The following is a 19,175-nucleotide window of genomic DNA, read 5'->3' on the forward strand; positions in this document are numbered from 1 at the left end:
TTCATTTCGCTGCTCGCCACCTGAATCCCTCAACCGCCATCACCACTGTTGACCATTCCATTTCCTCTCCTCTACAGTCCATCTTCACAGCGCCACTTTCTCCTGGTTTGATTTCCTATTCATCACATTACATTTCCTTGAATGGTTTCTCATGCAGAGCCTGCATGGTTATCTCTGGTGTACCTCAGAGCTCAATTCTTAGTCCCCCTCTTCTACCCATCACAAACTTCAGTTAATGGGGATGTTTGCTGATGATTGCACAGTGTTCAGTTACATTCACAGCCCCTCAAATAATGAAGCAGTCCGTGCCCATCGCCGAATCCCCCACCATCAACATCCTGGGGGTCACCATTGACCATAATCTTAACTGGACCAGCCATATAAATACTGTGGCTACAAGAGCAGGTCAGAGGCTGGGTATTCTGCGGCGAGTGACTCACCTCCTGACTCTCCAAAACCTTTCCACCATCTACAAGGCACAAGTCAGGAGTGTGATGGAATACTCTCCACTTGCCTGGATGAGTGCAGCTCCAACGACACTCAAGAAGCTCGACACCATCCAGGACAAAGCAGCCCGCTTGATTGGCACCCCGTCCTCCACCCTAAACATTCACTCCCTTCACCACTGGTGAACTGTGGCTGCATTGTGTACCATCCACAGGATGCACTGCAGCAACTCGCCAAGGCTTCTTCGACAGCACCTCCCAAACCCGTGACTTCTACCACCTAGAAGGACAAGGGCAGTAGGCACATGGAAACAACACCACCTGCACGTTCCCCTCCAAGTCACAAACCATCCCGACTTGGAAATATATCGCTGTACCTTCATCGTTGCTGGGTCAAAATCCTGGAACTCCCTTCCTAACAGCACTGTGGGAGAACCTTCACCACATGGACTGCAGCGGTTCAAGAAGGCAGCTCACCACCACCTTCTCAAGGGCAATTAGGGATGGGCAATAAATGCCGGCCTCGCCAGCGACACCCACATCCCATGAACGAATTTTAAAAAAGGAACTCCACAGCTTAAGTCCATTCATACATAAAGTCCCACATACCCATTCCCCACTATCCTTGTCACGCGACATTGGTTCCATATCCCACCATGCACCAAGTTCAAGATCTTCATCCTCATTTTCAAATCCCTCACGGTGTCTCCCATCTTCACTGGGTGATCCTTTCCAGCTGTATCTCTCAGGCCATTTCCTCTGCTCCTCTAACTCTGAATCATTGCACATTCCCTGTGCTCCACCATCAGCATCTAGACTTTCAGCCATTACACCCCAGCTCTACCTCAAATGCAAAATACTGTGGATGCTGGAAATATGGAATAAAAATGGAAAATGCTGGAAACGCTCAGCAGGTCAGGCAGCATCTGTGGATTCCTGCCTGACCTGCTGAGTGTTTCCAGCATTTCCTGTTTTTATTTGCCTTGTTACCTCTCTTACTTCCTTGAAAAGTCTTCTAAAATCCTCTCACTTTGACTGTGCTTTCAGTCGCCTCCCCGTATCCTTTCCCATCTCTTAAACTCGATGCCCTTCTGTCTCCCATGTAAAGCTCTCTACGATGTACTTCTGTGTGAGGGGCAATCTGTAAATGTGTGAGTTTTGTGTTTTTGCTACAGAAATATTGCAGCAGCACATGAAACAGGGTCTATTTTAGTCGACCAGAGCCTGTTATTGGATAATTCTGCAGCCTGCATAATCCCACTAGGCTAAACAGAAAGAAATGTTGTCATTTTCGAAGATGACAATGGGCTGTTTTCCTGGTGTTGTTTGCTCGCGTTCCTTCTGTTCAAGGTTGCTAGATAAGGGTATTCAGGGCAACTATTTGCAGGCATTTTCCTGATAATTGCTTTTTGCCGTGAAAGAACAAAATAAATGCCGATCTGAACAGCCCTCTACCCACTCACCTGTCGCTACGCATCTGTATGACTCACCCCATTCAATCAGACGAAGTACTCTGAACAGCTCTTAATGGAACACAGTGTAGTTAAATGGTAAATGCATTACTTTCAAGGGCATTAATATTATTTTGTTTTAGGCTTAGCTAAATTGCCTGCTTCTGGGGTTTTTTCCCCATTGTAAATGAACTGCATGGCTTTATTCCCAAGCAAGAGTATCTAATCGATAGATCTGAGTAAATCTTAACTGAGGCACCTTGTGTTCAAATCAAAACAGCTGTTCTCAATCCAAAGCCTGATGTAACACTCAGGTCGGGCTGTCTAACCTAGGCTGTGGCTGGGACAGAATACAGTCTAGAGTGGCTCGGCCTCGACACAACTCCTAGGGTGTCAGCTGAATGCAACCTGGGATACGGGAAAGCACATTGCAAAATGCAGCGGCCACTAGCTGCGAGGGATTAAATAAAGCCTACCTGCATTATTATGTGATATCAATGTGTGCCAGTCTGGCACTGTTCTGAATGAAGTATTGTGCTGGGGTTACAAGCATTAGTTGAACCCAGATTGGTGCCATACTCCTGGACACTGTCAGCTCGCCCAGGATGATCTAGAAAAGAATGGAATCACTTTTCTGAGACCACCCTAGATTGATTGAGATTATTTTGGATCTATCTAGTGCTGTCCTGGCACAGTCATTGGGTTATAATCTGATTTCTTCTTCAACATATGTGCTTCAAAAAAAATAATAGGTATTGCCACCATTGATCAAAATTAATTTTAATTTGCTATTCTGCCCCTATCCTGTATTGAAATTCTACATAAAATGACAAATGATTAAACTTTCATACAAATGTGCAGATACGTCCTTTGTTTTCTCTCCCCATGCCACTTGCCCAGTTGTGATTTTACAAACTTTTGTCCAAATGGGAGAGCAGAAGAACTTGGACCTCAGACCTGTCTAGCCGACATCAGTGTCCCACTGCGCTGAAATGTCTGAGGTAACTCATGAAAGGTAGGCTTCTCCATGAATTCCAGCCCTGGCCTTTTTACAGCATTTCACTTGGGGTTCAGACAAGTCCCAATGAAACTCATCAAACTGAGATGACAGACAACTCTGGAACTCAACTCTGGTTAAGTCTTGTGTTGCTCTGTGGCTATGTACCAAAGCAGGTTTTACTTTGTTTTGTTAGTTACTTTGATAAGCTACAGATAGAGTGATCTGCTGCTCTAATTATTTTCTTTTATTCATTCACGGGATGTGGGCGTCGCTGGCAAGGCCAGCATTTATTGCCCATCCCTAATTGCCCTTGAGAAAGTTGTGGTGAGCCGCCTTCTTGAACCGCTGCAGTCCGTGTGGTGAAGGTTCTCCCACAGTGCTGTTAGGAAGGGAGTTCCAGGATTTTGACTTAGCGACATTGAAGGAATGGCGATATATTTTATTGTCGGGATGGTGTCTGATTTGGAGGGGAACGTGCAGGTGGTGTTGTTCCCATGCGCCTGTTGCCCTTGTCCTTCTAGGTTGTACAGGTTGCAGGTTGGGAGGTGCCGTCAAAGAAGCCTTGGCGAGTTGCTGCAGTGCATCTTGTAGATGGTACACACTGCAGCCACGGTGCTCCAGAGTTGGAGGGAGTGAATGTTTATGGTGGTGGATGGGGTGCCAATCAAGTGGGCTGCTTGGTCCTGGATGGTGTCGAGCTTCTTGTGTGTTGTTGGGAGAGGGAGGAGGGAGAGGAGATGCCTCACGGAACTATCCTCCCTATTTACTGATTGACCAGTGACATTGATGATAAGTGGCACAGACTGACCTACTATCCCAGCTGTGACAGTGCAGAACAATGGGGGGAAGGGGGAATCAGTAAAGAAAGATAGAATCCATTAATTATTGGGAAATACTAATAGTTCTATTATTCTTCCTGAAAGTGTAATTAACTTTGTCCTGTTTATATATAATCAGAAATCTTGTGTATAATGTGCATCGCAAATCAAACGTGTAGGATGGCAAATTAAATGTGTCTGTAGTCTGGGATGTTCTGTGACTAAACAATCTTGCTGTCAACCATTTAAAAAATAGTTTTGATGCGTTACAAACACAGTCCAATGTTTTCCCAGATACAGTCTTTCTCAATCCAATGAAACAGGTAAGTCCGTAATTCACTCGAGGTCCAATGGTTTTAATGTTAAAATTCCCTTCTCTCCTCCCTCCCCTCTGTGCTCCACTCCTCCCCCATCCTCCTCACTGAGCTCCACACTCCATCACATCCTCCCCACTCTATTCCTGATTCCCCCAGCAAATCCCCTAAATTTGTTTCTATTTTCCTTAAGGTACGGGAGTAACAATGCATACTTGTATCAAAAATATTTGAAAGGTATGGGGAATGGGATGAAGTGAGTAGTCCTTTCAGAAAGCCGATACAGATGAGGTGGAGTGAACGGCCTCTTCTTGTACTGTGGAACTCTGTGATCTGTGTCAGAACAACATGATTTGTCATATCATAGAAAAGTAAGTCAGCATTGATTAGAATTTTGTTCTGTGGAACTAGTTATCGAATTCTCCTTTTGAAATTTGGAGACAACTTGCCCTTTCTTGTGCTTTGATAAATGTTTTAGATCTGTTTAAATTCTTCCCACCCAACCCCCTCCGACCTCAACATTATCCGCAGCAGAGAGATATTTTCGGCAGCAGGTCCTCCCGCATGGAGAAATGGAAATATTTTTATTGCAAATATAAACAGTTGCACGGTACCTCACACTGTGCTGTGGAAAATATGGAGAAAATATTTGGATAGGAACTAATTGGATGTCGAGCTCCTCAAACACGGCACATGGGCTGACAGACTCAGTATGCAAAAGCTGTGCTGTTAATTAAGGACACCTGATGGTGCATGACAAGTCTGGGGCTTGAAGGCACATTGCACAAAGAATGCATCATACAGACACAGCCACAACAGTCAGCCCAATAGGTCAGGGATGTCTGCATTCCCTGACATCATTCACACAGATTTAAGTACCTGTTTTGTTAATTGTGAACCAGTCAAAAACAATTAATGAACATCTACTAACCATTCCAGCCCCACTTACTCTGTCACGGACAATAGACATATCCTAATCCACAGAGAGAAACCCCCACACGTTTACCCAGAAAGAAAGAATCCCCCCATGTTTACCCAGAGAGAGAGAAACACCCACACATTTACCCAGAGAGAGAATAACATCCACATGTTTACCCACACAGAGAGAGAGGGACCCCACACGTTTACTCACAGAGAGAGAGGGACCCCCACAACTTTACCCAGAGAAAGAGAGGGACCCCATACGTTTTCCCGCAGAGAGAGAGGGACCCCCACAACTTTACCCAGAGAAAGAGAGGGACCCCATACGTTTACCCGCAGAGAGAGAGGGACCCCCCCCCCACACGTTTACCTGCAGAGAGAGAGGGACCCCCCCACAGGTTTACCCACAGAGAGAGAGGGACCCCCCCCCCCCCCCCACACGTTTACCTGCAGAGAGAGAGGGACCCCCCCACAGGTTTACCCACAGAGAGAGAGGGACCCCCACAACTTTACCCAGAGAAAGAGAGGGACCCCATACGTTTACCCGCAGAGAGAGAGGGACCCCCCCCCCACACGTTTACCTGCAGAGAGAGAGGGACCCCCCCACAGGTTTACCCACAGAGAGAGAGGGAAACCCCCCCATACGTTTTCCCGCAGAGAGAGAGGGACCCCCCCACACATTTACCCAGAGAGAGAGAGGGACCCCAGATGTTTACCTGCAGAGAGAGAGGGACCCCCCACACACGTTTACCCACAGAGAGAGAGGGATCCCCACACGTTTACCCACAGAGAGAGAGGGTCCCCATACTTTTACCCGCAGAGAGAGAGGAACCCCCACACGTTTACCCACAGAGAGTTGGTCAGTATTATGTGAGTGAGTGAATTGGTCAGTATTAACCCTGTGAGTGGGTGAATTGGTCAGTATTAATCCTGTGAGTGGGTGAATTGGTCAGTATTAACCCTGTGAGTGGGTGAATTGGTCAGTATTAACCCTGTGAATGGGTGAATTGGTCAGTATTAACCCTGTGAATGGGTGAATTGATCAGTATTAACCCTGTGAGTGGGTGAATTGGTTAGTATTAACCCTGTGAGTGGGTAAATTGGTCAGTATTAACCCTGTGAGTGGGTGAATTGGTCAGTATTAACCCTGTGAGTGGGTGAATTGGTCAGTATTAACCCTGTGAGTGGGTGAATTGGTCAGTATTAACCCTGTGAGTGGGTGAATTGGTTAGTATTAACCCTGTGAATGGGTGAATTGATCAGTATTAACCCTGTGAGTGGGTAAATTGCTAAGTACTAGCCGATGAATACATTAACTGGGTGACTAGGTGACCCAGTAAGTATTACTCCAGTGAATGGCTGTTAACCCTCAGCCTGAGGCATATGTCTGTATTCTCTATTATTGGAACCTATCCTAATTTGATAAAGGGAGATATTTTACACTAACGAGTGTCTCTCAGATGTCCCTTCTGTGTTTTATAGCAAAAGTCTTCTAAGTGAGATGTACAGTCTCTAGGAGGTCCAGAATGGAATCCCAAATTTCTGTCTGTCTGGAGCCAGCCAAATTGTGCACTGGTAGCACAGGCTATCAAGAGTTCAGTATTCTTCTGTATTTGTTGACGCTAGCAAATTATATCTGTTGCTGTGTATATTGGCTCAGAATTTGCTGGAGTGGGGCATCTCGCGACATGCCCCTTAGTTAGTCTTTTTCCCCACACCCTTCAGCTCAAAAATATTTGGACTGCAAGTTGCTGGAAGTGTGAGCTGATAGTGAGGTTAACGGGGCATGTGGGACCTTGGTGAACGATGGGACCAACAGTTTATCTCCTTAACCAATGAGATTTAAGATGTGGAGATGCCGGTGATGGACTGGGGTGGACAAATGTAAGGAATCTTACAACACCAGGTTATAGTCCAACAATTTTATTTTAAAATCACAAGCTTTCGGAGATTATCCGCTTCGTCAGGTGAATGAGTGAAAGGTTCTCAAATCGCATATCTTATATTAGGCTGGGACAGCATCACACCAATCAAAAGGTGTCGTTGTTGTTCAAACAGGCCAGTCACGGAGAACAGCACGTCCCAGTACACTGGATATACATTGTGTCAATTACACAGACAGAAAGAAAGAGACCCAAATGGCAGTGAGAGAGATAATATTAAAACACATAACCTTTTTTTTCCCTTTTTGCTGGTGGGGTTACGTGTAGCGTGACATGAACCCAAGATCCCGGTTGAGGCCGTCCTCATGGGTGCGGAACTTGGCTATCAACTTCTGCTCGACGATTTTGCGTTGTCGTGTGTCTCGAAGGCCGCCTTGGAGAACGCTGACCCGAAGATCGGTGGCTGAATGTCCTTGACTGCCAAAGTGTTCCCCGACTGGGAGGGAACCCTCCTGTCTGGCGATTGTTGCACGGTGTCCGTTCATCCGTTGTCGCAGTGTCTGCATGGTCTCGCCAATGTACCATGCTCCGAGGCATCCTTTCCTGCAACGTATGAGGTAGACAACGTTGGCCGAGTCACAGGAGTATGAACCATGTACCTGGTGGGTGGTGTCCTCTCGTGTGATGGTGGTATCCGTGTCGATGATCTGGCATGTCTTGCAGAGGTTGCCGTGGCAGGGTTGTGTGGTGTCGTGAACACTGTTCTCCTGAAAGCTGGGTAATTTGCTGCGAACGATGGTTTGTTTGAGGTTGGGTGGCTGTTTGAAGGCGAGTAGTGGAGGCGTGGGGATGGCCTTAGTGAGGTGTTCTTCGTCATCGATGACATGTTGAAGGCTGCGGAGAACATGGTGCAGTTTCTCCGCTCCGGTGAAGTACTGGACGACGAAGGGTACTCTGTTGGTTGCGTCCCGTGTTTGTCTTCTGAGGAGGTCTATGCGATTCTTCGCTGTGGCCCGTCGGAACTGTCGATCGACAAGTCGAGCGTCATATCCCGTTCTTACGAGGGCGTCTTTCAGCGTCTGTAGGTGTCCATCGCGTTCCTCCTCGTCTGAGCAGATCCTGTGTATTCGTAGGGCCTGTCCATAGGGGATGGCCTCTTTGACGTGGTTGGGGTGGAAGCTGGAAAAGTGGAGCATCATGAGGTTGTCCGTGGGCTTGCGGTAGAGTGAGGTGCTGAGGTGCCCGTCTTTGATGGAGATTTGTGTGTCCAAGAAAGAAACCGATTCTGAGGAGTAGTCCATGGTGAGTTTGATGGTGGGATGGAACTTGTTGATGTTATCGTGTAGTCTCTTCAGTGATTCTTCGCCGTGGGTCCATAGGAAGAAAATGTCGATGTATCTGGTGTATAGCGTTGGTTGGAGATCCTGTGCAGTGAAGAAGTTGTGCTCGAACTTGTGACTTCTTCACTGCACTAACAATATGAGACTCCACGATTTAAATTGTTCCCTTTCTGAGCCGGAGAGGTTGATTGGCATTGCAGTATCATAAATCTCCTCATTTAAAAAGGTACTTACATTGTTAATTACCAGCCCTAACTTTCTGCGGCGAGATTAATTAGTAATTAATGCACAAATGCAGCAATTTCTTAAAACTTACAGGGAGGTTGAGGGCGAGATGTTGTTTTAAAGAGGCTAACGGTGGAGCAGCGCAAATCGTCCAGCAACTTGTGGCGATTCGCAATTCACAGGGTATCTCTTCCTCATTGCAAGTTGCTGGACGATTTACACATTAATAACGGCGACCGCCATTAAACTCGCCCTTATTTTGGCAGCAAATTCTGGCTCAATTGTATCAGCATAGACTCTGCTCACTGTTCTAAACTGTAACAGTCAAGTCAAGAGTTAATCAACTTTTCAATTAGCCATTCAGGAGCCTTGAACCCTGCAAGTTATACATTTCAGCAGCAGTTTGCACTGTTGCAGGCAAGTCTCCAACTGCACGTTGCTTCATTAGTTGCCTCAGAGGAGAAATCCATTAATGAGAGACAGTCCAGGGACTGGATGTATTTTAATGGGTTGCTGTGTGAGCTAGTGATCTGAATTTCTAAAACCCAATGCAAAGATAAATATGGTCTGCGTTATCCCACGAATAGTCCATGTGACTGCCACATCTCCAGCCACTTGATCCAATGGGAAAAAAAATACATCAGGCCACCTCTGGCGAGTTTGGATCATGCGCTGGTTATGAGTCAGGTTGTAAAAAGGGCTCCTGTAACAAATCATTAGGACATGTCCCTGTGGAAGTTCTGTGCTTGTCACAATGTCAAATTACATAGAGCTATTTTTAAATCGGGGGGGAGGTGGAATACTCAGAGAAGTTGCATTATTCACTTTTCTTTTTTTTCCAGCCTAATCGTCTACCACTCTCTCAACAAACCCCTTTCACTTCTCCATGCCACAGTTGCAAAGGGCATGTTCTACACTTGGGGCAAATTAGGAAACAGAATGACAGAACGCTCAGGCCTTTGTTAGTCTCTCGCGCTCTCAGTGTGTTGTGAGGAATTCTAATCTTGTCAATTGTGTTTGTCATGCTGAAATACCCCGGTAATCCTTACTGAATTGGGTGCATGTTTTAACCCTGAGAGAGTCACAGTAGTCGTGAATGGTGGTGGACAGTTAAACAACTAACAGGAGGAGGAGGCTTCGTGAACATCCCCATCCTCAATGATGGCAGAGCCCAGAACATGAGTGCAAAAGACAAGGCTGAAGCGTTTGCAACCAGCCAGAAGTGCCAAGTGGATGATCCATCTCGGCCTCCTCCTGAGACCCCCACCATCACAGAAGCCAGCCTTCTGCCGATTCAATTCATTCCACGTGATATCAAGAAACAGCTGAGTGCACTGGATACAGCAAAGGCCATGGGCCCCACAACATCCCGGCTGTAGTGCTGAAGACTTGTGCTCCAGAACTAGCCGCACCTCTAGCCAAGCTGTTCCAGTACAGCTACAACACTGGCATCTACCCGACAATGTGGAAAATTGCCCAGATATGTCCTATCCGCAAAAAGCAGGACAAATCCAATCCGGCCAATTACCGCCCCATCTGTCTACTCTCAATCATCAGCAAAGTGATGGAAGATGTCGTCGACAGTGCTATCAAGCGGCACTTACTCACCAATAACCTGTTCAGCGATGCTCAGTTTGGGTTCGGCCAGGACCACTCGGCCCCAGACCTCATTACAGTCTTGGTCTAAACATGGACACAAGAGCTGAATTCCAGAGGTGAGGTGAGAGTGACTTCCCATTGACATCAAGGCAGCATTTGACCGAGTGTGGCATCAAGGCGTCCTAGTAAAATTGAAGTCAATGGGAATTAGGGGGGAAACTCTCCAGTGGCTGGAGTCATACCTAGCACAAAGGAAGATGATAGTGGTTGTTGGAGGCCAATCATCTCAGCCCCAGGACATTGCTGCAGGAGTTCCTCAGGGCAATGTCCTAGGCCCAACAATCTTCAGCTGCTTCATTAATGACCTTCCCTCCATCATAAGGTCAGAAGTGGGGCTGTTCGCTGACGATTGCACACTGTTCAGTTCCATTCGCAATTCCTCAGATAATGAAGCAGTCGGTGCCCGAATGCTGTAAGACCTGGACAACATCGAGGCTTGGGCTGATAAGTGACAAGTAACATTCGCGCCAGACAAGTGCCAGGCAATGACCATCTCCAACAAGAGAGTCTAACCACCTCCCCTTGACATTCAATGACCATCGCTGCATCCCCCACCAACAACATTCTGGGGGTCGCCATTGACCAGAAACTTAAATACTGTGGCTGCAACAGCAGGTCAGAGGCTGGGTATTCTGCGGCAAGTGACTCACCTCCTGACTCCCCAAAGTCTTTCCACCATCTACAAGGCACAAGTGAGGAGTGTGATGGAATACTCTCCACTTGCCTGGATGAGTGCAGCTCCAACAACACTCAAGAAGCTCGACACCAACCAGGACAAAGCAGCCCGCTTGATTGGCACCCCATCCACCACCTTGAACATTCACTCCCTTCACCACCGGTGCACCGTGATTGCAGTGTGTACCATCCACAGGATGCACTGCAGCAACTTGCCAAGGCTTCTTCGACAACACCTCCCAAACCCACAACCTCTACCACCTAGAAGGACAAGGGCAGCAGGCACATGAGAACATCACCACCTGCACGTTCCCCTCCAAGTCACACACCATCCTGACTTGGAAATATATCGCCGTTCCTTCATCGTCGCCGGGTCAAAATCCTGGAACGCCCTACCTAACAGCACTGTGCGAAAACCTTCATCACACAGACTGCAGCGATTCAAGAAGGCAGCTCACCACCACCTTCTCAAGGGCAATTAGGGATGGGCAATAAATGCTGGCCTTGCCAGCGACACCCACATCCCATGAAGGAATAAAAAAAAGTAGACATTTTGTTTTATGTCTTGTACAAAATAAGACATTTGTAGATTGTTTTATTGTAGTCAATGACATGTTTAAACCATTCTAAAGGTTTTTAAACCATTTTTAAAAAAGGCATTTTTATTTGCTGTCCTTCCATTTATCAGCCACCAGCCCTTGCCAAAAAAAATGGGTCTTCTACCTTCCCCAGGCTTCCAGCAATGGCACTCAGTTCACTGCAACTTGGCTGTAAAGCGTTTGGGACGTTCTGAAGTCATGAAAGGCGCTATATAAATGTAAGTTTTTCTTTTTCTTTTCAGAAACCTGGCTCGGAAAGATCTAAATGGAGCTTCGGATCCCTTTGTGAGAGTGCGGTACAACGGGAAGACCCAAGAAAGCTCTGTGAGTCCAACCAGTTCCTTCTGCGCCAATGGGGATGAGTGAACGGTTCAGAATTGACCAGCTCCTGTTGAAAGTGTTAATAACGTGTCATTTAATACCCTCATTTTGGATATTGAGTAACACGTGGTGAGTTGTTCTGGTGCTAATCAAATTCCCTATACCGCTATATAACCAGCAGGCTAATATAAACAGATTACACTAAATGATACTATATTCCATGATATCCTCACCGCACTTCCCTTTGTCTCGCCACTCCTCGAGTGTCTGTTGTCCTCGGCCTTCTCACCCGCTCTTCCCTCCTGCCCTAGCTCTATTACCTTTCACATTGTCTTTTTCAACATAGAGCACTTGCAATGCTTTGCCCCTCACTGCCTTTTGGGGCTCACCAAACATGCACAACCTTTCAGCCCCCTGATCTTGCTGTTTCTCTCCATAATATATCCTGAAGTTACACTAGCCCTGCCTGGTGGGAGCGGGGCAGGTCTGGATGGAGATGTTCGTTTTACACTTCGCACAAATTTACGCTGCATTGACATCAATGGATCAAAAATTCAGGCAGGGTGTAAAACGGGCATCTGGCCTGAGGACACATCATTCCCGCCGAGCGAGTTAGATCAAAATGGGGGTGACTGTATCCTCTGACTCACGGTGAGCGATGCCAGCTGAGATTCAACAACTTGCATTTATGTAGTGTCTTTAATGTAGAAAAATGTCACAAGGCATTTCACAGGTGCAAAATCAGACAAAAATGGATGTCGAGCCAATGAAGGATATATTAGGAGGGGTGGCCAAAAGTTTGGTCAGATTGGATTTTAAAGAGGGTTTTAAAGGAGGAGAGGTTTGGAGAGGGAATTCCAGGGCTTAGGGTCTAGATGGATGAAGGCACGGCCGTCAATGGTGGGGCAAAGGTAGTGGGGGATGTACAAGAGGCCAGAATCAGAAGAACAGAGATTTCTCAGTAGGGTTGGAGAAGTTTACGGAGATGGGGAGGGGCAAGGCCATGAAGTGACCCAAACACAACGATGAGAGTTTTAAATTTGAGGCATTGGTTCTTCGCTAATAAGCTTACAGAAAACTGCTCCTCCAGTTTCATTTACAAACTACTTTTCCCATTATAGAACCACATTCATTGATTTCATCCAAACAAAGACCCATTTGATTCAATGATTTCTATTGGTAATTAAAATAGCAATCTCTAGTTTAAAACTTATTTTATTAATTAGATAAAATAACTCACAATAACTCACAATAACTCAATTCTCCGGTCCAACCTCAGTTGCATAATTATGCACAACTCCAGGTGCAAACTCAGGTGACACTATTGGTAGGAGTGGAGAATTGTGTGCAAGTCAAATTTAAAAGGGTGGGACAATTAAAGGAGAGTGTGTGAAGGGGACAAAAAATTAGAACGTTTCTGGAGCGCATGAAAAGATATCTCAACCCATCAGCAGCCTCTGCCAAGGCTGACAGAGCAGGGGAATAAGAAGTGGCAGGCCAAGATGAAGGAAATGGGAGCCCATGGTACAGGCTGAACCAGCGACAGTGCAGCCCAGCACCTGATCTCCTCTTTGATGGCTGTGAAGTCGAGCTGGTGTTATACAGGAACACAGAAACAGGAGTAGGCCATTCAGCCCCTTGAACCTGCTCCAGCATTCAATTAGATCAGGGCTGATCTGTACCTCAATTCTATTTACCCGACCTAGTTCCATATCCCTAGATAGCCTTACCTAACAAAAGTCTATCTATCTCAGCCTTGAAAACTCCAACTGTCCCAGCATCCTGAGTCTTTTGGGGAGAGAATTCCAGATTTCCAATACCCTTTGTGTGAAAAAGTGCTTCCTGATTTCCCTCCTAAATGGCCTAGCTCCAATTTTAAGCTTATGTCCCCTCGTTCTTTATTCCCCCACCAGAGGAAATAGTCTCTCTGTATCTACCCTATCGAATCCTTTTAACATTTTAAACACCTCAATCAGGTCACCTTTCAAGGGAATTCAAGCCAAGTTTATGCAACCTGTCCTCATAATTTAGCCCTGGTATCATTCTGGTGAAACTGCACTGAACCCCCTCCAAGGCCAATATATTCTTCCTGAGGTGCGGTGCCCAAAACTGAACGCAATATTCTAGATGGAGTCTGACCAAGGCTCTGTACAACTGAAGCACCACTTCCTCACTTTTATATTCCAGCCCCCTTGAGATAAAGATCAACATTCCATTAGCTTTGGGACTTCTTTCTACATTCCATGCTCTTGCGCTTGAGATGCGGTGTGCACCTCAAGGGCAGCTTGTCATGCCTGGCATCTCTCCTCTGAACATGGAGGATCCTCAGTGGCAAACCCTCCGGTGTCAGTAAAGGGAGCTCAGGGCAAATAAATAAATATCAGCAATTGACAGGAAGGCTTATGCGAGCTGGAAAAATAAATTTCAAGGAGGGCCTGGGAAAGGCCTAACTTACGTACCTTTTAAATCGGTGGGTCTTTGAAAGGCCCTCCTGTCTGCGGTCTGCCCCAGGCTTCCATCCCACTGGGTTTACGTTTCCATGGTCGTGCTGGGGACTCAATGTCCAGTATGCCTGGAGGCTGGAAAATGGCACTCACCCCTTCCCCGCCCCTCTTGCATACACAACTGTAGCTCCCGCCTGCTTCAGACAGGAGCTTCAGATGCTTGGACCAGGCCCGACTGGAGGATTTAGCGGGTCCAAAACCAGCAGGAATTAGGGTTGCCAACTCTGGTTGGATGTATTCCGGGAGGTTTCATCAGATGACCTCCCACCTCCAACCACCCTGCCCCTCCCAGTCACAAACCCTTTTGTCCCCATTTTCATTATATTTATAACTAATAAATGAAAGTGTTCAAAGAAAATGAAAAAAAAACACACCTTTTTTTGTAATGCCCCTATATTACTTCTGGTTTGCTCACAGCACCGTCGACGAGATGAATCCTTAATTCCTGGAGACTCCAGGACAATTCTGGGGAGTTGGCAACAGTAGCAGGAATCCGACAGAACTGATTTCCGCTGGATTTCCCAACCTATACTGCCTTGTTAGTGCGCCAAATCAGAGTGCTAAGCAGACAAATATAGGCCCATAGATTTATTACATAAGTAAAACAAGAGAGTAAATATTTCACAATAATGCTATCAAGCTTACCTTCTACAGTTGATTTTAGTGTGTTTGAAATTTCTTCACAAATGCTTTCATTTGGAGCCTTATCCCTGGGTTACAAGTGTCTTGACCTTTGATGCATCCACCCAGGTTTCTGAGTAAAGAAGTTCGACCAAGTAACCGGCTCCAGAATGTACCAGAATCATTCTGTGCACATCACAGCGGTGGGCTACAACTCCCAGAATGCAGTTAAAGGCTGCCACTGTCTCCTCATTCTAGTATAGGACTAGGCAGGGATGGCGCAGCTTACAAAAAGGAAGCTGTTTTTTCATCTCTGACTGGCCAGTCTTGACGTCAATCATAAAAAAAAGTACTGGTGCTTTTAGAGAATCATAAAATCTTACAGCACAGAAGGAGGGCATTTGGCCCATCGTGCCTGTGCCGGCTCTTTGAAAGAGCTATCCAATTAGTCCCACTCCCCTGCTCTTCCCCAAAGCCCTGCAATTTTCTCCCTTTCAAGTATTTATCCAATTCCCTTTTGCAACATAGAAACATAGAAAATAGGAGCAGGAGTAGGCCATTCAGCCCTTCGAGCCTTTCCGTCATTCAATATGATCATGGCTGATCCTCGATCTCAATACCATATTCCCGCTCTCTCCCCATACCCCTTGATGCCTTCTGTGTCTAGAAATCTATCTCTCTCCTTCTTAAATATATTCAGTGACGTGGCCTCCACAGCCTTCTGTGGTAGAGAATTCCACAGGTTCACCACCCTCTGAGTGAAAAAATGTCTCCTCATCTCAGTCCTAAATGTCCTACCCAGTGTCCTGAGACTGTGACCCCTCGTTCCAGACCCCCCAGCCAGGGGAAACATCCTCCCTGCATCCAGTCTGTCTAGCCCTGTCAGAATTTTATATGTTTCAATGAGATCCCCTCTCATTCTTCTAAACTATAGTGAATACAGGCCTATTCAACCCAATCTCTCCTCATATGACAGTCCTGCCATCCCAGGAATCAGTCTGGTGAACCTTTGCTGCACTCCCTCTATGGCAGGTATATCCTTTCTTAGGTAAGGAGACCAAAACTGCACACAATACTCCAGATGTGGTCTCAAAGCCCTGTATAACTGCAGTAAGACATCCTTGCTCCTGTACTCAAACCCTCTTGCAATGAAGGCCAACATACCATTTGCCTTCCTAACTGCTTGCTGCACCTAAATGTTTGCTTTCAGTGACTGCTGCACAAGGGCACCCAGGTCCCTTTGTACATCAACATTTCCCAATCTATCACCATTTAAATAATACTCTGCCTTTCTGTTTTTTCTTCCGAAGTGGATAACTTCACATTTATCCACCTTATACTGCATCTGCCATGTATTTGCCCACTCACTCAACTTGTCTAAATTGCCTTGAAGCCTCTTTGCATCCTCCTCACAACTCACAATCCCACCTAGTTTTGTGTCATCAGTAAACTTGGAAATATTACATTTGGTTCCCTCATCCAAATCATTGATATATATTGTGAATAGCTGAGGCCCAAGCACTGATCCCTGTGGTACCCCACTAGTCACCGCCTGCCACCCCAAAAAAAACCGATTTATTCCGACTCTCTGTTTCCTGTCTGTTAACCAATTTTCAATCCATGCCAGTATATTACCCCCAATCCCACGTGCTTTAATTTTGCACACTAACCTATTATGTGGGACTTTATCAAAGGCCTTCTGGAAATCCAAATACACCACATCACCAGTAGGGAAAAACCGGGGAACTACAGGCCAGTGAGCCTAACATCAGTGGTAGGAAAATTATTGGAAAAAGTTCTGAAGGACAAAATTAGTCTCCACTTGGAGAAGCAAGGATTAATCAGGGATAGTCAACATGGCTTTGTCAAGGGAAGATCATGTCTGACTAATTTGATTGAATTTTTTGAGGGGGTGACTAGGCGTGTGGATGAGGGTAACGCAGTGGATGTGGTATACATGGATTTCAGTAAGGCCTTCAATAAAGTCCCCCACAGGAGACTGGTCAAGAAGGTACGAGCCCATGGAATCCAGGGTGCCTTGGCACTTTGGATACAAAACTGGCTTAGTGGCAGAAGGCAGAGGGTGATGGTCGAAGGTTGTTTTTGTGACTGGAAGCCTGTGGCCAGTGGGGTACCACAGGGATCGGTGCTGGGTCCCTTGCTGTTTGTGGTCTACATTAATGACTTGGATATGAATGTAAAAGGTATGATCAGTAAGTTCGCTGATGATACAAAAATTGGTAGGGTGGTAAATAGCGAGGAGGATAGCCTCAGTCTGCAGGACGATATAAATGGGTTGGTCAGATGGGCGGAACAGTGGCAAATGGAATTTAACCCGGAAAAGTGCGAGGTGATGCACTTTGGAGGGACTAACAAGGCAAGGGAATACACAATGAATGGGAAGACCCTAGGCAAGACAGAGGGTCAGAGGGATCTTGGTGTGCAAGTTCACAGATCCCTGAAGGCGGCGGAACAGGTAGATAAGGTGGTAAAGAAGGCATATGGGATACTTGCCTTTATTAGCCGAGGCATAGAATATAAGAGCAAGGAGGTTATGATGGAGCTGTATAAAACACTGGTTAGGCCACAGCTGGAGTACTGTGTGCAGTTCTGGTCGCCACACTACAGGAAGGATGTGATCGCTTTGGAGAGGGTGCAGAGGAGATTCACCAGGATGTTACCAGGGCTGGAACGCTTCAGCTATGAAGAGAGACTGGGAAGATTGGGTTTGTTTTCCTTGGAGCAGAGGAGGCTGAGGGGGGACATGATTGAGGTGTACAAAATTATGAGGGGCACAGATAGGATGGATACTAAGGAGCTTTTTCCCTTCGTTGAGGGTTCTATAACAAGGGGACATAGATTCAAGGTAAAAGGCGGGAGGTTTAGAGGGGATTTGAGAAAGAACTTTTTCACCCAGAGGGTGTTTGGAGTCTGGAACTCACTGCCTGAAAGGGTTGTGGATGCAGGAACCCTCACAACATTCAAGAAGCATTTGGATGAGCACTTGAAATGCCATAGCATACAAGGCTACGGACCAAATGCTGGAATATGGGATTAGAGTAGACAGGGCTTGATGGCCGGTGCGGACACGATGGGCCGAAGGGCCTCTATCCGTGCCATATAACTCTATGACTCTCTATGACATCCACTGGTTCTCCCTTATCTATTCTACCAGTTACATCCTCACAAAACTCCAGTAGGTTTGTCAAACACGATTTCCCTTTCATAAATCCATGGTGACTTTGTCTAATCCCGTTGTTATTTTCTAAGTGTCCTGTTGTCACATCCTTTATAATAGACTCTAGCATTTTCCCTACTACTGATGTTAGGCTAACATGCATTTCCCTGTTTTCTCTCTCCCTCCTTTTTTAAATAGTGGGGTTACATTTGCCACCCTCCAATCTGCAGGAACTGATCCATAATCTATAGAATTTTGGAAGATGACAACCAATGCATCCACTATTTCCATGGCTACCTCTTTTATTACTCTGGGATGCAGATTATCAGGCCCTGGGGATTTATCGGCTTTCAGTCCCATTAATTTCTCCAGCACTATTTTTATACTAATACTAATTTCCTTTAATTCCTCCTTCTCACTAGACCCTTGGTTCCCTAGCATATCTGGGAAGTTATTTGTGTCCTCTTCTGTGAAGACAGAACCAAAGTATTTGTTTAATTGCTCTGCCATTTCTGACTGTAAGGGACCTCCATTTGTCTTCACTAATCTTTTTCTTTTTACATACTTGGAGAAGCTTTTACACTCCACTTTTATGTTCCTTGCAAGTTTACTCTCATACTCTATTTTTCCCCACTTAATCAATCTCTTGTTCCTTTTTTGAAAGTTACTATTGAATCTACTTCCACCATCCTTTCAGGCAGTGCATTCCAGATCATAACAACTCACTGCATAAAATTTCTCCTCATCTCACCTCTGGCTCTTTTGCCAATTAACTTAAATCTGTGTCCTCTGGTTACCGACCCTTCTGCCACTGGAAACAGTTCTTCCTTACTTTATCAAAAACGTTCATAATTTTGAACGCCTCTATTAAATCTCCCCTTAAGCTTCTCTGCTCGAAGGAGAACAACCCCACTTTCTCTAGTCTTGGACAAACACAAACTTTTTGTTCCAGCTTTTCTGATTAGAAATCAGACCCAGGAAAGAAATATTCTCAGAACATCTGCCATGGGTGCTGTCGTCCTTCCATTGTAAACAATGGTAGTGTAAATTAATGTGGCAAGGTCAGTCTTCCTGGGGTAAGCTACGTTCTTCCTAACTTTTCAATCTTTATATTTTGGGTGAACTTATGCTTTCATCAAGGTGAAGAACATCAGTACCAGAGGGTGAAACACTGCCAATTTTGGTTCTGCTCCCTTACTGTGACTTAAGGCTAATCTCCA

The 19,175-nt window shown here is 45.9% G+C and overlaps 1 protein-coding gene across 1 annotated transcript in view; it reads left to right on the top strand.

The window, feature by feature from the left end:
• rasa4 (RAS p21 protein activator 4) overlaps positions 1-19,175 on the top strand; it is a 188,945-nt gene that overhangs the window by 96,651 nt on the left and 73,119 nt on the right. The window contains exon 6 of the mRNA XM_068008013.1: positions 11,574-11,655. Within this exon, the coding sequence (XP_067864114.1) occupies positions 11,574-11,655 (82 nt within the window). The remainder of the gene's footprint in view (positions 1-11,573; positions 11,656-19,175) is intronic.

This window comes from Heptranchias perlo, chromosome 28, assembly GCF_035084215.1.
Source record: "Heptranchias perlo isolate sHepPer1 chromosome 28, sHepPer1.hap1, whole genome shotgun sequence".
NCBI classification, from domain to species: domain Eukaryota; kingdom Metazoa; phylum Chordata; class Chondrichthyes; order Hexanchiformes; family Hexanchidae; genus Heptranchias; species Heptranchias perlo.